Genomic DNA, 14364 nt, shown 5'->3' on the forward strand with positions numbered 1-14364 from the left:
CAAAATAAATCACCATATTCTTGTACTTATGCACCACAGCTGCCATCACATTGATGTCATGGTCCCCTAGCAAGCACCCTAAGACCATCAGCTAATGTGTTGTCTGGTAAAAGCCAGTAAAACATCAAACTTGGGTTGGTTGGATAACCCAACTGCTCCTAAAAATCTTCAAACCAGAGCAAGGACCATGTATCTGTCTCCACGTGATCAAACCAGAGTAAGGACCCATGCAACTAGTGCTGATAAGACATTTTTTTAAAAGACTAGTTTGGAAGCCCAATTCCTCGGTCTTTTCCCGACCTGTTCCCCGGGTTGGTAGCCCACGAAGAAAACGCTCCCGGCCCAAATTTCCCCAGCATTTGGAAGCCCACCCGCAAGAGCAGCCCAGCCCGACCCGACCCCCACTGTCCCCTCCCCGCCCCCCCGCCCCGCCCCCATTTTCCCTGGGGTCGGCGCTCCCCACCTCTTGAGTCCGGGCGCGGCTTCCCCGCCGTGAGCACCTCCGCCTCCCCGTGTGCGAGAGGAGAGAAGGCGACGCGCCGCCGCTCCTCCTCTGCGTCCAGGCACCGCCGGCCCTCCTCCTCCGCGTCCAGGCGCCGCCGGCCCTCCTCCTCCGCGTCCAGGCGCCGCCGGCCCTCCTCCGCCGCCGCTCCATCCTCGTCGTTCGCCCTCCCCGTCCAGGTCGCGCAGCTCTGAGCCGCTGCGTCTTCCGCCTCCCCCAACTGCCGGTCCTCCGCCTCCCCGTCAAGATCCGACACCACGCCGCCGTCCTCTTGTCTCCTCCGCCTCCCGTCCAAGATCCAAGAAAGTGTTCCTCTCCTCCTCCTCCTCCTACCCTTGTGCTAGGGTTTGTTGTGGATCCCTATTCATGATAGGTTGGTGATTGCTTTCGCGTCCCTGTCAAGATTCGCACCCGACGCTGTGACATACCTGTGCCTGATTTTGTTTTGCTGTCGCATCATTTGTCGATATAGCTATGAGAGCCTATGATGTGCTTGGAACATGATGCTAATGTCGCCAGCAGTTAGTTCACTTCTAAGCCATGAAATTAACCTGGAAGTTCCTTAGCATCACCGTTATTTTACATTTTTCTATTGACTTTCAGTTATTTGTTAGCAGGTTGGATGTGTTTTTATTCAGTATAGTGTCTCATTCAGGTTCAGGTAGCGTACAATTAAACATGAGGGCACTATTCAGTGAAGAACTTCTTTGGTCACTGTTTGTGGTCACTGTTTGATTCCTATTTAGAAGGTTAACAATTTCTTGACGCCATCATTTGAAACTGACAATATCATATACATGAAAATGGAATTGCTTCAAAAATCATGTCACTTATGTCTATGCTGATTTGCCACTTCTGTTACAGAACAATTACTACATTGTGGTACAAAGCTATTCATGGTCTCTGTATTTCAAGAATCAACGCTTGTTAGAGTATGCTGATAATGTTTATTGACATGTTTATTAGCATGTGTCGAAGCACTCCTGTTTTAATTAGCTCAATAGACTTTGCTGGTTGTTCCAAGTTAGTTCAGCTACTCTCAACTCTGATGGTCACATGTTTGAGTCAGTCAGTTAGCTCGGAATTTTCACAGTTTGTCTCACAATCACAAGGTCCAGTACACAAGATGCTGCTTATTAGTGTTTATGAAAATTAAAGCATTTATGTTGGTTCACATTACTTCTAGCTTGCAGAATATCTTGTGATTTTTTTTCTGAACATGACCTGCTGAGTGCTATATCCTTTTTTATATGCTGTTGTTTCCATATGACAGCTAGCTAGCTAGCACTATTTTGCTAATAAATAATATTATATCTATACTAGAAAATGGATTCTTGGGAGGATCAAGTTAGAAGATTCATGTTAGATGAGGAAGAAGAGGGCGACGAACTATATCTAGTTATGGTCCCTGCCCTTCAATTGTGCATGTATGACAAGAAGATACCAGAGCACACCTCATCTCTATCTGGGGCACAAAAGGTTAGAGAAATTTTAGAAGGTCATGAGAGGTGGTGCAAAGTAGAGTTTAGGATGGAGTCTCATATTTTTAGAGCAGTAGCACATTTTCTCAGAGTGGAGAATTTATTACGTGATACTCATGGTGTTAAGATTGAGGAGCAATTAGGAATGTTTATGTTCATGCTCTCCCATAATGCTAGCACCGAGAGGCTAAAAAAGGAATACCAACATAGTGGAGAGACAATACATCGGAAAATTACAGAGGTCTTCGATATAATTCCAGCTCTCACTCATAGATTTGTGAAGCTGCCAAATGTAAACCAGATACATGTCAAGATTGCATCTGATCCTCGATATATGCCTTTCTTCCAGGTTAGTAATAGGTCTCGAATATTTGCTCTAATCACAACTTCACAACACAAGGTTCCAACACTCATTCCTTGGTTTTCCTTGGTACTCTATGTAATGGGCTCGGTACAATAATTAGTTGGCTTAATTGCTCCATTTTGTATGGCTAATACATATAGTGCTCCCATCCTTTATTTCTAATAGTCATGCCAGCAGAAAGTTCAAGGGCTACGTAGAGCTACACTTATGAGAAAGGACTTGTGGAAGCAATGCAGGCGCTTGTCAACATCCCCAGGTTGAAGGGACAGAATGGGTGGATAGCAGAAGGTTGGAGGAACGTTACCAACCAATTCAATGAAAGGTTTCCTCATGCACAATTCACCAAGCAACAAGTACAAGAAAAGGAGAAAGAACTAAAGGGGAACTATAAGATACTATGACAAGCAAGAGCTAATATTGGTGTCGGCTGGAATGACACTTTCGGTATGATCAATGCTGAACCAAAAATTTGGGCAAAGTTGATAGAAGTAAGTACTAATCAACAATCGATTTGGTTTGGAATCTTGAGGTGTCTATTCTGATTCCTAAGTACCAAATATATATTTTGTTGTGTTCAAATAGAATAATCCTAAAGTCAGCAAGTTCCGCAAGAAGGCTTTTCCTTTATTTAACAGCTTGGAATCATTGTATGAAGCTAATACTTTTATCTAGCTAACAGTTGAGTAATTCACTTCTATCTATTCACTTGTTAAATAACTCTCTTGTACAATAGGAAGTATTGCCACAGGGGATTTAAATTTTACATCCACTCAATCTGTACCTCAGAGAACTGAGCAGCGAGTTGAACCTATAACTCAGAGAACTGAGCAACGAGTTGAACCTATACCTCAGAGAAGTATCTCAGAGCAAAGCACCCATAACACAACACCTAGTAGAAATCCATTCAATTCTGGTCTTGATGGCATCGAGAGCACTGAAGTTCAATCTGCTGCTACAAATCAAACTTTAGAGGATGTAGAAGGTTTCAGTGGCAAGAAACGTAAGCAAAGTCAAATGGCAGCAAGACTTGGAGACTACATTGATTTCAGGAAAGACCAGATTGAAAAAACTATGAAGGAGCTCAATGAGAAGAAGAAACGCGAAGATGACTATTTTGTTCAGAAGTGCATTGACATTGTGGACGCCATAGAAGAACTAACTGATGAGCAGAAGGCAGATTGCAATGAGCTATTCCAATCTGAAATGAATAGACAAATCTTTGTGGGCACAAAAAACCCAAAGGTCAGGCTTATTTGGTTGAAGAAAAAAAATTCTCAGGTATATCTAACATGCTGATCACTAGCTCTGCTTATTTGGAAAATGTATTCTTGTTTACTTTGACTAAAACTACAAAATTGTTTTTGTTTGTTCAGGGTAGTAGACCTAGCTTTGGCCATGGTGGCGACAGTGCTTTTGGTGCTGGGGCATCTACTATGGAGTGATAATTCAATACCCCATACCACTGGTACAATGCTCTTGATGCTTATTTTTCTCTCCTTGTAGCTTGTCAATTTCTTTTTTTTTGGAAACCATCAGTAAATTATCATGAAAATACTTCGTTATTGGGTCTGATGATATGTATGGTTCATGTGCACATAGGGATGAAAACGGTCGGGAACGGTCGGGAAAACATCCAAACCATTCCTGTTCCTGTTTTTTATTTTGCCGGGAACGGGAACGGGATAGGCGGACGGGAAAACGAAAGCGATATTACGGGATATCGGGAACGGAACATATCGGTCGGGAACATGTCGATTACGATCGGGAAGCGGTAACTTAAATCGGGAACAACACATGTAACCACTCAAAACATTTAGTTCGGCACAATAATTACAACCATACATCATTCACTTGCAAACAATACATAGAATAGATGAGATAATCGATTTGATAAATAAGCATCAAGTAGCGGATTGTCTCCAGCACGGCAGCACTCAAACGACACATGCATGATGCATGCAGATGCAACATACTGTCACTGTCTCCATTAGACAGTCACCCGGCCACACCACAGACATAGTTCAAACTTCAAAGGTCCAAATTAAAAAAAAAATTATATGCCACATTGGGCAAAAGTAGCTGGCACTGGCAGCCAACAGATCACTACTTCCCTAGTAGTCGTAGAACTCCCCATCATTAGGTAGTGGCCCATCAACCTCTCCATCACTGTCTGCGACATCGTCGTCCTAGAACAGGAGAGCAGTCATATATTTGCACCAAGCCTTTGTAATATAAAGTTTATATATAAAGTTATATATCACATGGAGCACAGCCAACCATCTGATTTTTCTATATAAAGTTTCTAATATATAGATAGCAGATTAGAGACATGTCAGATAGCTATGAATCAAGTACATTTTAAGTTCAGAGCTAGCAAATTAAGTACAGAAGATGAAATGATATCTCATGAAGGCATCATTGGGCAAAAGTACAGAACACAAACTTTGATGGACAATAGATCAGTTTAGGCAAATTTCTAAAGGAACTTGGCGGGCACAATACCTGCAAATTAAGCTTTGAAGCAAGAGCCTCAATGACTTCAAGATCACCAACAATTGAACCAACCTTATCTGAAAATCAAAGTTAAACCAAGACACATAAATCAGCAAACATTAGTCATAGACTCATGATTATTGTATACAGCAAAGAGCAAACTAAGGAGCTTTTCTAACCTCTTTTTTCTGCAGCAACCCAATCTTTCATGCATATTAATGCTTCAACCATTTCAGGGTCAAGGCGGCTTCGAAAAGGATCAACTACACGTCCACCAGCACTAAAATCAGATTTAGAAGCTACAGTTGAGACTTGTACAGCCAGCAAATCACGTGCTATTTTTGCAAGAACAGGATATTCATCAGTCTGGTTCTTCCACCATGCCAAGATATCAAACTGACCACTGAGCCTCAGAGGTGGATCTGCCATATACTTATCCAACTCATTCATATCATCACCATTAGCTCCATCATTATCATACAAAAAGCTCTCTAGTTCCTCATTTCTATTGTCCACTAATAGGTCTGCTGTATCAGTATCTCCAGGCTCATTTGACCCACTTTTAGGCCTCGAAGATGAGGGTGCTTCAGCAGCATAGAACTGGTACAACTTCTTGATGACATCAATAAGTTCATCAATATGAACTTGACAAGAATTGCCATAAAATTTTCTCATGTAGAACTCTATAAGTCTTTTCTTATATCTAGGATCTAGAAAGCATGCAACAGCTAGTGTAGTGGATGACTTCTTCCAATATTTTTCAAACTTCTTACTCATAGAAGTAGCCATTGCACTAATAGTGGTATTTTCACTAATAGACCAATCACCTAGCAGAATCTTTATCTCACAAAACCCTCTATAGAACAGATTTGCAGTGTGATATAATGTGCCAGAAAATAGTTCAGTGAGATCAAAGAATTTCTTCAAGCATTGGAAAAGCTTGAATGCCATTGTCCATTTGCTAGGAGATGGAGTAATTTTTTCATACCTCCGACGATAAGATGATTTCAGCCTCATGAATGCATTCTTGTAGTACAAGGCATCTCGAAGCATCAAATAGGTTGAATTCCATCTTGTTGAAACATCAAGTGAAAGACCCTTGTTTGTATCCAGTCCACACTCAGTTGCACGCTTCATGAGCTCCTCCCATTGCAATGGAGATCCTTTGACAGCAAGTACAAGCTGTCTAATATTCTCTATTGTGGTTGTGATTACACTCAGACCATCACGAGCAACAAGGTTCAATATGTGACAAGCACACCTCACATGAAAAAACAGTCCATCACATGCCAAAGTTGAAGCACTAGCATTGGCCCTTAAATCAGCAATGATATCTCTGACTACTACTTCATTTGCTGATGCATTGTCTAAGGTCAAAGCAAACAATCTCTTGTCAACATACCACTTAACCATGAGTTCAGTAAATGTCTCAGACAACTTGGTCCCAGTATGACGGCCCTCTACATGCACAAAGTTGACAATCCTTTTCTGGATGCACCAATTGTCATCTATCCAATGTAATGTGACACACATGTAAGACTTGTTTTGATTTGAAGTCCACATGTCCATGGTGGCACTAAACCGACAAGAGACAGATTTGAAGTATGCATATAGCTGGTCCTTTTCTTTTAAGAACATGCACATGATTTCTTTCCTAATGGTAACCCGAGATTTGATTGGAAAGCTAGGACGCAAGGATTTGATAAATTCAACAAAATACTCATGCTCAGATATATTAAATGGATACTCATGCATCACTATTGCTAAGTAAAATTTCCTTAAGCTGGCTTGTTCATCATACTTGTATGGAACAACACTAGTAATACCTTTTTTATTGTCTGTTTCAGCTTTGAGCTGCTGCTGGCCCTTCACTATACTATGTGCTACCCTCATATGGGTCCAAAATCCCGTTGTTCCATAATTGCTCTCACATCTGCCCCCTTCACTATACTATGTGCTACCCTCATATGGGTCCAAAATCCCGTTGTTCCATAATTGCTCTCACATCTGCCCTTGTGCTTGCATCTTGGGAAATCGCAATGAGCCCAAATCTGTTCATATATCTTCCCATTGTCCTCAATGATCACTCTCTTCTTAGTAAAATACTGCCACACATCAGATGTGCACTTCTTCTACTTCTTTCCAGGTGGCAAAGGGTCATCACCCTCAACAATGATGGGATCTGCAGCCCCTGCACCTTGCTGTCCACCAGTAGTACCCTGATTGCCACTGCCACTAGCCGCAGAGCCATTGCCACCATCAGCTACTCCAGTGCCAGTGTCACCATCACCACCACTGCAGCTACCACCAGCACCATGGCCACCTCCACTTGGCAAAGAAAATGCATCAGTCGGTGTAGAGCTAGATGCAGGAGTTGCACTAAACAAACACAAGCCAAGTTCTTGACTCCTTGACCTCTTAGATCCTGCCAACAGATAAATCAAATCAATAAAGACTTAAATCATGTGAATAACTCAAAAACTAAAAATCAGTAGATCAACATTGCAGATTTTTAGCAAATAAACGCTAATTGATTCTACTTTACAAGCCAATAAAGGAAGCTACTTATTCTGGTGTTCCTAGTACAACAACCAAGGTCACCACAAAGCTTACACATTTAATCTTATCATGTTCTGTGCAAAAGACTATATGATGAAGCCAATAATTTGCATTTCGCCGACAGAGCAGAGAGTATTTAAGATTGATGGCTGAGCAAAGTACAATACAGAGAGTATCCATCCAGAAGCTTTCTAGTACAAGCAATAACTAATTAACTAGTTCACAGAGAACATAAACTTTCTAATCACCAATTACCTGATGTCGGAGTAGGAGCAGCAAGTTTGGTGGTATGCACCACCAATGGCAATGGCGGCTCTAGGATGCGCCGGCGCTGGGATGCCGACGAACCTGCAGCTGAAGCAGAAACACCTCCGGTCGGTGGGGACTTTGATCCTGGTGCGCCGCCGCCCGTGGATTCCATGCCGGCGGGGTCGGGGCGTCGCAGTCTCGCAGTCGCAGACTCGTTCAGCCCCTGCTGCGGTCCGGCCGTCCGAGGCGTTGCGGAGTTCGGGGCGTCGCAGGTTCGCAGCACGCAGGGGCACCACCGGCGCTGGCGGCTGGCGGCTGGTGCAGACTGCAGAGGTGAGAGGCAGAGATCGCCAGGTGCCCAGGTCGGTCGTCGCCCGTGCGGCCGTGCGGAGAGCCGGAGAGGATGCGCCGGCGCTGGGAGCCTGGATCCTGGGAGGAGGGGAGCGAGGCAGGGAGCCTGGCGCTGGCGGGTGGCGAGTGGCGGTGGCGGTTGGCGAGGGACTGAGGGAGTTCGAGACCGGGAGATGAGATGCCGGATGCGAATGCGACTGCGAGTGGCGGCTGGGAGCCTGGGAGGCTGGGACTCGGGGGGGACGGACGGGGTAGGTGGGTTGGGGGATTATGGTTTGTCGATTTTGGGCCGGGCAGAGAAGGGACCGCAGGAGGCGCCTGGGCCGTGGGCTCAATTGGTCAAAAACGGGAACAACTGACGGGAATTCCTGTCTAAAATACGGTAACCGCGAAAACGGTCGGGAAACAACCCCTCCTGTTTCCGTTCCTGTTCCTGCCGGTTTTTTCCTGTTTTTTTTCCTGTTCCTGCTTTTTTTGCCGAAACGGTATACGGTCGGTTTGGTTTTTACGGGATTCGGTGGCGGTCGGAACGGGATTTTCCCGTCCCTTTGTTTCATCAGTTATTACTTTGTTTCATCAGTTAATCCATGCATGAGTATATATCCTGCTGGCTTCTACTATTGTACTGCAATTTGTCTGAACAGTGCACTACAAATGCTCTTTTGTTTTTCAGGGACCTGCCTGCGGAGAGACCTCATATGAAATGATTATACCGTGTTTTTAGCTGGCAGGAGGCCTTGTAGGATCTGGATTTTTGTATTGTGTAATTTGGCATCAATACAGTATTGGTTTGGCATAAATGCAGTATTTTCAAGGCCTGTGTGCTTGCAAGATACGAACTTTTTGTTTGGTGACCAATTGTGTTTGTTTGCCTTACATAATGGAGATGTATATGTGATCCAATAATTTGCTGCGACAAATCTTTATTTATCTGCAACAATGTCCTAGAGTACTATAGCTAGTCTATGTGGTATTGCTGTGGATTTGATTTTTTTTTTTGAAAGAGCATGCCTGGTGGTGGAGTTGCCCCCCACAGGGCTGCCCCGGCAGGACCCTCCAAACAGCGGCCGGGAGGGGGGAGGGGGATTGCCAAACTAGCCCAAAGTGTAGAGCACTGCAAATCCAGGAGAACGTTGGACTGCAAAAATCTGAAAGAGGCCCCAGCTGCTTATTGTTTCAGAATTTTCAGAGTACCCTACCAGCATTAGACGGTACTTTCATTCAGATCCAGTGATCCTTACATATCTGTGCACATTTTCAGTGAATTGTTCACCTATCAAGCATCTAGGGAGGTGCCACACTGCAGGATTGCAGCCATGGTGTATCCAGCTGACAGCTTTGACCCTAAATCCTATAAATGATGGTGTATATGCAGGCCTGGTGCGGGGAAGATGACGCCACTGTTGTGCAGCTTATTATTGGCAAGAACACAGGTGTTGTTTGGCGGTGCTACTTGATTTCCCCGCATGCTCACTTGTCACTCCAGGGATAGCTTAGCCATTGTCAAGGCAAGGACCTTGACCCCATTTGCCATGTCCTCTGGCGATGCATACTCCTCGGGCTTGTGGCTGTAACCTGCAGATGCTGCTTTCAGTAGCCATTCATTTTGCGACAGCTTGTTCATTTGCAAGCAGGTTGTGTGCTAAAACTGAAATTTTACGCCTAAATCACTAGCTACAATGACTTAAACAAACACATTTCTTGGATATTAGCCTATTTAACATAACACATGTACTTCTGTATATGTATGAAAAATCATGTTATTACTCTGACTCATTTAAAAGTGAGTACAAACCTTTGTAACAGGGGATGAAGATCATACCCATTGGTGATACTCTGCAGATCAAATGCATAATTAGACGTGTTAGTTGATAATAAATATGCTAGTATGGTGATGCAAACTAGAAATATATGTAACCTAGATTGCAAAGTTGTCAAACAATTGTATGGACATTGTAAAAAAAAAAAGAGGAACAATAGCAGAAACATGGGTTTTGGCTTTCCTGAGCTAATGCAAACTGTTACCACTGAGGATATAAATAGAAATTTCAGTTCCAGAATGAAATAACCTAGATGGGACGATCGATGGTTCAAAGAATATGTCATGTATTTACTTTATGAATGAAAGTTATGGAATTTTTTATCAGGTAGTCTGAATCTTTTGTAATTGTTCAGTTCCGTTGTGCCTAATTGCCTATTAGTTTGTTCTGTATAAGCAGATACTCTAATTTTATCTCCTATGCAACCACATCAACAATTCGTGAGCGGATTTCTGCTGAAAACATGGAGGCCCTGTCTCAGTTGGACAGTTGAGGGATCAATAGAATCAGAAAATCGAGCCATGACACATTCTGTGGTAGTTTGTTTTCTAAAAACTTATCCTGCCTTTTTATTTGCTGGTCAGAAATTTTAGTATATTTTTCCTATTTATTTTATGCTAACATGGGGACCTAAAGCAATGAACAAGAAAAATTCAGAAATGGAAAACATCACAGTTGGGGCTAGTAATTCACCTGGCCATGAAGAGAGAATCATGGTAAGCTCTGCTAATCATCTTTTTATACTCCAGGTTCAACTGTTTTGCAGCAAATTCCATTGCCTCAACAACTGATTGGTCAGATAGAGCAGGGGGATCCTGGTTTATGATCTTGAATTCTGAAAGCACAACTCCACGGTTCTTTGATATCTCTGTTGCAGATCGGCGAATCTTCTCAATGACTTCATTCCTTCTTTTCTCATCAATATCTCTTACATCTGTAACAAGGATACCATGACTTTGATAGTTGGAAAATCATCATATTTTCTTGAAGTCATATTTTGTTTGAAAGGAAATAGGCTCCTACCAATTTCTAGGTGTGATTTACTTGGGATGCTATTGATTGCTCCTGGATGTAGCTGCAGAATACCTGGAGAAGAATAATTTAGTCAAATTAATACAAGGTTAAGCATATCGTGACAGTTTGTTTCAAATGTTCAACCTTTTCTTTTTGAAAGAAATCCTGTTGGTATGTTGGTTAACCATTAGAATCATAAATATACTTCAAAAATTGTCTAATTAAGCTTCTAGCCTACAATGGGATAAAACAATAGAAAATTACGGTTGCAGAAACATCATTATTTCAAGGCCAGAATATCAAAGTCGCATGCCTATTGCCTTGGCTAAATATGATAAATTTTGTTTGACATGCAGAGAAGATATAATCCAACAAGGATGGGCGCACATAAAGTGCAGTGAGAAAGCCACAAACTTCATGCAGAAAACAATGTGCTGAGCAATACATATTTAGTCCAAATGTACTACAGGATATCATGATGCCACAAGCATGAAGGAATGATAGATTTTATGTCAAAAGTTAATATATGTGATTTATAAAACATACCAACAGTGCCAACAGTATCAATTGATCCTGATTCCAGGACATGTTTCTCAACTGCTAATGCCAGCTCAGCTGCTGCCAGTCCAGCATCATTTCTGCAAAAGACCCTTTTTACATACATATACGGGGAGATCCTTCCTTACTAATGTAATCAAATGAATGCAAATGCTAACCTTGCAGGCATGAGCACTGCCCCTGCATGACCCCCATTCCCTTCAAATTCAACTGTAATGCTTGCAGGAGCAGCAATAGCAGTAACAATGCCAATGGGGATACCTGTTATAACAATAGATATGAGTAAAAGCAATTTTAAATCTCAGAAATACTAATTAATTGGAATATACCTTCCTTCTCCAAGATGGGACCCTGTTCAATGTGCAATTCTATAAAAGCAGAGTAACTGTTTTTCTTTAGGAACACACTTTGCAGGTCTTTTGGATCCATCTTATACCCAGCAGATTCTGCAGCATCTAAAAATGACACATTCTGATTGTCAACTACTTTTCTGAGGGATTGTGCTAGTTCCTCAATACCTGCCATTAAGCGGCTGCACAGTTTAAAGGAGTGAAAAGATAAGAACCAACAAATTAGAGTCATGCGTTGATTGACACAAGCAAATTTAATCTTATTAGATAAGGGTCCACCTTCCCAAGCAGCTAATTCCAAATCGTGTAGGCTCCTCTGATGTAAACATAATGACCTCCAAAGATCTTTTTGGCTGGAAACCAGATCTGTATGAAACATGCAGGCCAAACGGGTAAGGCTCATTTCAAGATGAAAAACAAAGCTAATCCAATGTTTATATAGCCCAGAGTCATGACCTCAAAATGCTGACAACCTAGACAGAAAAATGCAAGGTTTATGACAACGTGAGTACTCCACTTTTTGGACAAAATGGCAAAAGCTCTGTCAGTTCTATTGATAAAGTAATCAATTTCTTGGAATCCAATGAAGTGTAATGCCACCGATGTTCTATATCAATGTGGCACAAAGGTTCTGGATTATGTTAAGAACTTAATATCTCAAGTCTAGAGCACATTTCTAGTGCATATGAGAATGTGATGAGGTAAATATTAGATGCATGCTTGAAAATACTTGGTTACATCCCACGACGAGCAGAGGTGGATCTTCAGTGGTCTATCAGACAGTTGCAGCACAGAACTAATCAATATGCAGCTCAGGAGTTTGATCAAATTAAAACTCAACAATAGTTGATCAAGCACATTACAACAGCAAAATAATTTCACTCATGCAAGCGCTAAAAACATCCTTGTATAAGAACCATCCATGTTACAGATGGGAAAGAGTAAACAAATTGGAAGCCAAAGAACCATATTTTCTTTAGAAAAAGTGAGATACTTTTAGGCAGTATCTGCTACCTTTTTAGAAGACTAATTGCCTCAAGAGCACCAAGAACACCAACAACACCGTCATATTTTCCTGAGAATGGAATGGCATCAACATGAGAACCAGTTCCAACTGCTCCTAGTCCAGCTTCGGAACCCTCCCTGAGAAGTTCACCATGTTAAAATCGAAATGTGAATTCCAGTACATATCAAGTTTCAGTGAAAACAAGAGATTTTCCAAATCGAAGGTACTATATTACAGCAGGATCCTCACATGCTTTCAGCTGAATACGAGAGCCGTCACCAACTTACCAGCGGCCAAATATGTTACCAACAGCATCTTCCCGAACTGCAAGGCCGAGATCATTCATTATCCCTTTGATATACCTAAACATAAAAGAAAAACAGAGGACGACAATCAGGCAGGCATCAGCAAAAGTGGCCGTGGATGCTCATTATTGTGGCACAGTGGTAGCTTTAAATATCACACTTGAAACGGGATGGGATGACCACTTTGTTAAATTTGCATCCGAATCCGGAATGCAAACCAAGTCACAAAGTCGACATATCAGTCTTATAATGATCGATCTTCTAAGCGTGGAACATTCTAGGACTAATATTTCCCCCCGAACAATCACGGCCATAATTGATCCCAAATAAATTCAGCACAGTCAGCAGAGAGTAATGTCGAGTCGTTCTTGCTTCTGTTAGCTAGCTAGCTAGCTCTGACGACATTGGATATTCAGAATTTTATACTGATGATGGTGGCACCAGTGTTACCTTCGAGCCCGCACATCCTTGTCGCTGTACAGAACGCGGGTCACGGACGGCGCGGGCGAGTCCGAGAACGACGCCAGTTCATCAATCTGGGAAAGGCACATCGTGGGGGAAAACACCATTTCAGTTGTCACTTGTCAGTTCACAGTGATAGCCTGCAGCCCTGCGCAGCATGAGCGTGCGGCTAAGGGAACGGGGAGGCGCACCTGACGCTGCAGGCCCTCGGAGTCGACGCGGAACGCGGTGGACGGGCCCTCGTCGCCATCGGAGGCGGGGAACCCGGCGAACTCCTCCATCGTCCGCCGCGCCACCGCGTCGTCGTGGCCCCCCGCGGCGGCCGCGGCGCCGACGAGGAGGAGAGCGAGGAGGAGGAGCCGCGAGGCCTTCGGCTCCGACGTCATGCTTCGGTTCTGTCTGGCTGGCTGCCCTGCTGGGTTGCAGGGAGAGATTTGAACGGCGGGCGGGGGAGGTGGGAGTGGGAGACGACGCGACGGCACTGCCGCTGTTGCTGTTGGTGGTGGCGAGTGGGGTGGCCCGACTGCCTGCGTGCTGACGAGGAAGACGACGCGGCGGCGGGTGGGCGGTGGCTGCTTCCTAACGATCACGAGTGGAGGTGCGGCGCGGGCCCGCCCGGATTCTCTGTGAACTATCGGCCGTGTTAGTCCCTGAATTTTTTTATTTTTTTTTTCAAAAAAGACGAATACATGTATGGAGTACTAAACGAAGTTTATTTGTAAATTTTTTTCATAGATGGATGTAACTTTTCGAGACGAATCTAACGAGCCAAGTTCCACCACAATTGGCTACAGTGATACTACAGTAACTGTCCCTAATTATTCCCTAAATCTTATTAGCTACATCACAT

At 43.3% G+C, this 14364-nt stretch overlaps 3 protein-coding genes across 14 annotated transcripts; 1 reads left to right on the plus strand and 2 right to left on the minus strand.

Moving 5' to 3' along the window:
* The first annotated feature begins 447 nt into the window (after positions 1-447).
* LOC120666828 lies at positions 448-8939 on the plus strand. Of its 12 annotated transcripts, none has more exons than XR_005671884.1 (5): positions 448-3625; positions 3721-3812; positions 5077-5256; positions 5363-5443; positions 8673-8939. XR_005671884.1 is itself a non-coding variant. In XM_039946803.1 (4 exons), exons 1-3 carry the CDS (start codon positions 2794-2796, stop codon positions 3787-3789), a joined length of 603 nt encoding a protein of 200 aa, XP_039802737.1. In that variant the 5' UTR covers positions 2641-2793; the 3' UTR covers positions 3790-3812; positions 8673-8939. The 12 variants fall into 12 exon arrangements, 1 of the variants encoding a protein (XP_039802737.1); XR_005671885.1 differs by having other exon boundaries at positions 5377-5443; XR_005671891.1 differs by lacking the exons at positions 5077-5256; positions 5363-5443 and having other exon boundaries at positions 448-2835; positions 2930-3025; positions 3134-3625.
* On the minus strand, positions 6973-7820 carry LOC120668024 (uncharacterized transmembrane protein DDB_G0289901-like). Its single transcript, XM_039947987.1, has 2 exons — positions 7655-7820; positions 6973-7265 (listed from the first exon to the last, which is right to left on the minus strand). Exons 1-2 carry the CDS (start codon positions 7818-7820, stop codon positions 6973-6975), a joined length of 459 nt encoding a protein of 152 aa, XP_039803921.1.
* A 199-nt stretch (positions 8940-9138) lies between the features above and the next one.
* LOC120666827 (ureidoglycolate hydrolase-like) lies at positions 9139-14099 on the minus strand. Its single transcript, XM_039946802.1, has 12 exons — positions 13706-14099; positions 13503-13588; positions 13035-13109; positions 12756-12884; positions 12021-12107; positions 11721-11923; positions 11550-11652; positions 11380-11471; positions 10843-10905; positions 10513-10753; positions 9795-9835; positions 9139-9574 (listed from the first exon to the last, which is right to left on the minus strand). The coding sequence occupies exons 1-12, from the start codon at positions 13898-13900 to the stop codon at positions 9477-9479; spliced, it is 1413 nt and encodes a 470-aa protein (XP_039802736.1). The 5' UTR covers positions 13901-14099; the 3' UTR covers positions 9139-9476.
* Positions 14100-14364: the final 265 nt, after the last annotated feature.

Source organism: Panicum virgatum, chromosome 3N, assembly GCF_016808335.1.
Source record: "Panicum virgatum strain AP13 chromosome 3N, P.virgatum_v5, whole genome shotgun sequence".
Lineage (NCBI taxonomy): Eukaryota > Viridiplantae > Streptophyta > Magnoliopsida > Poales > Poaceae > Panicum > Panicum virgatum.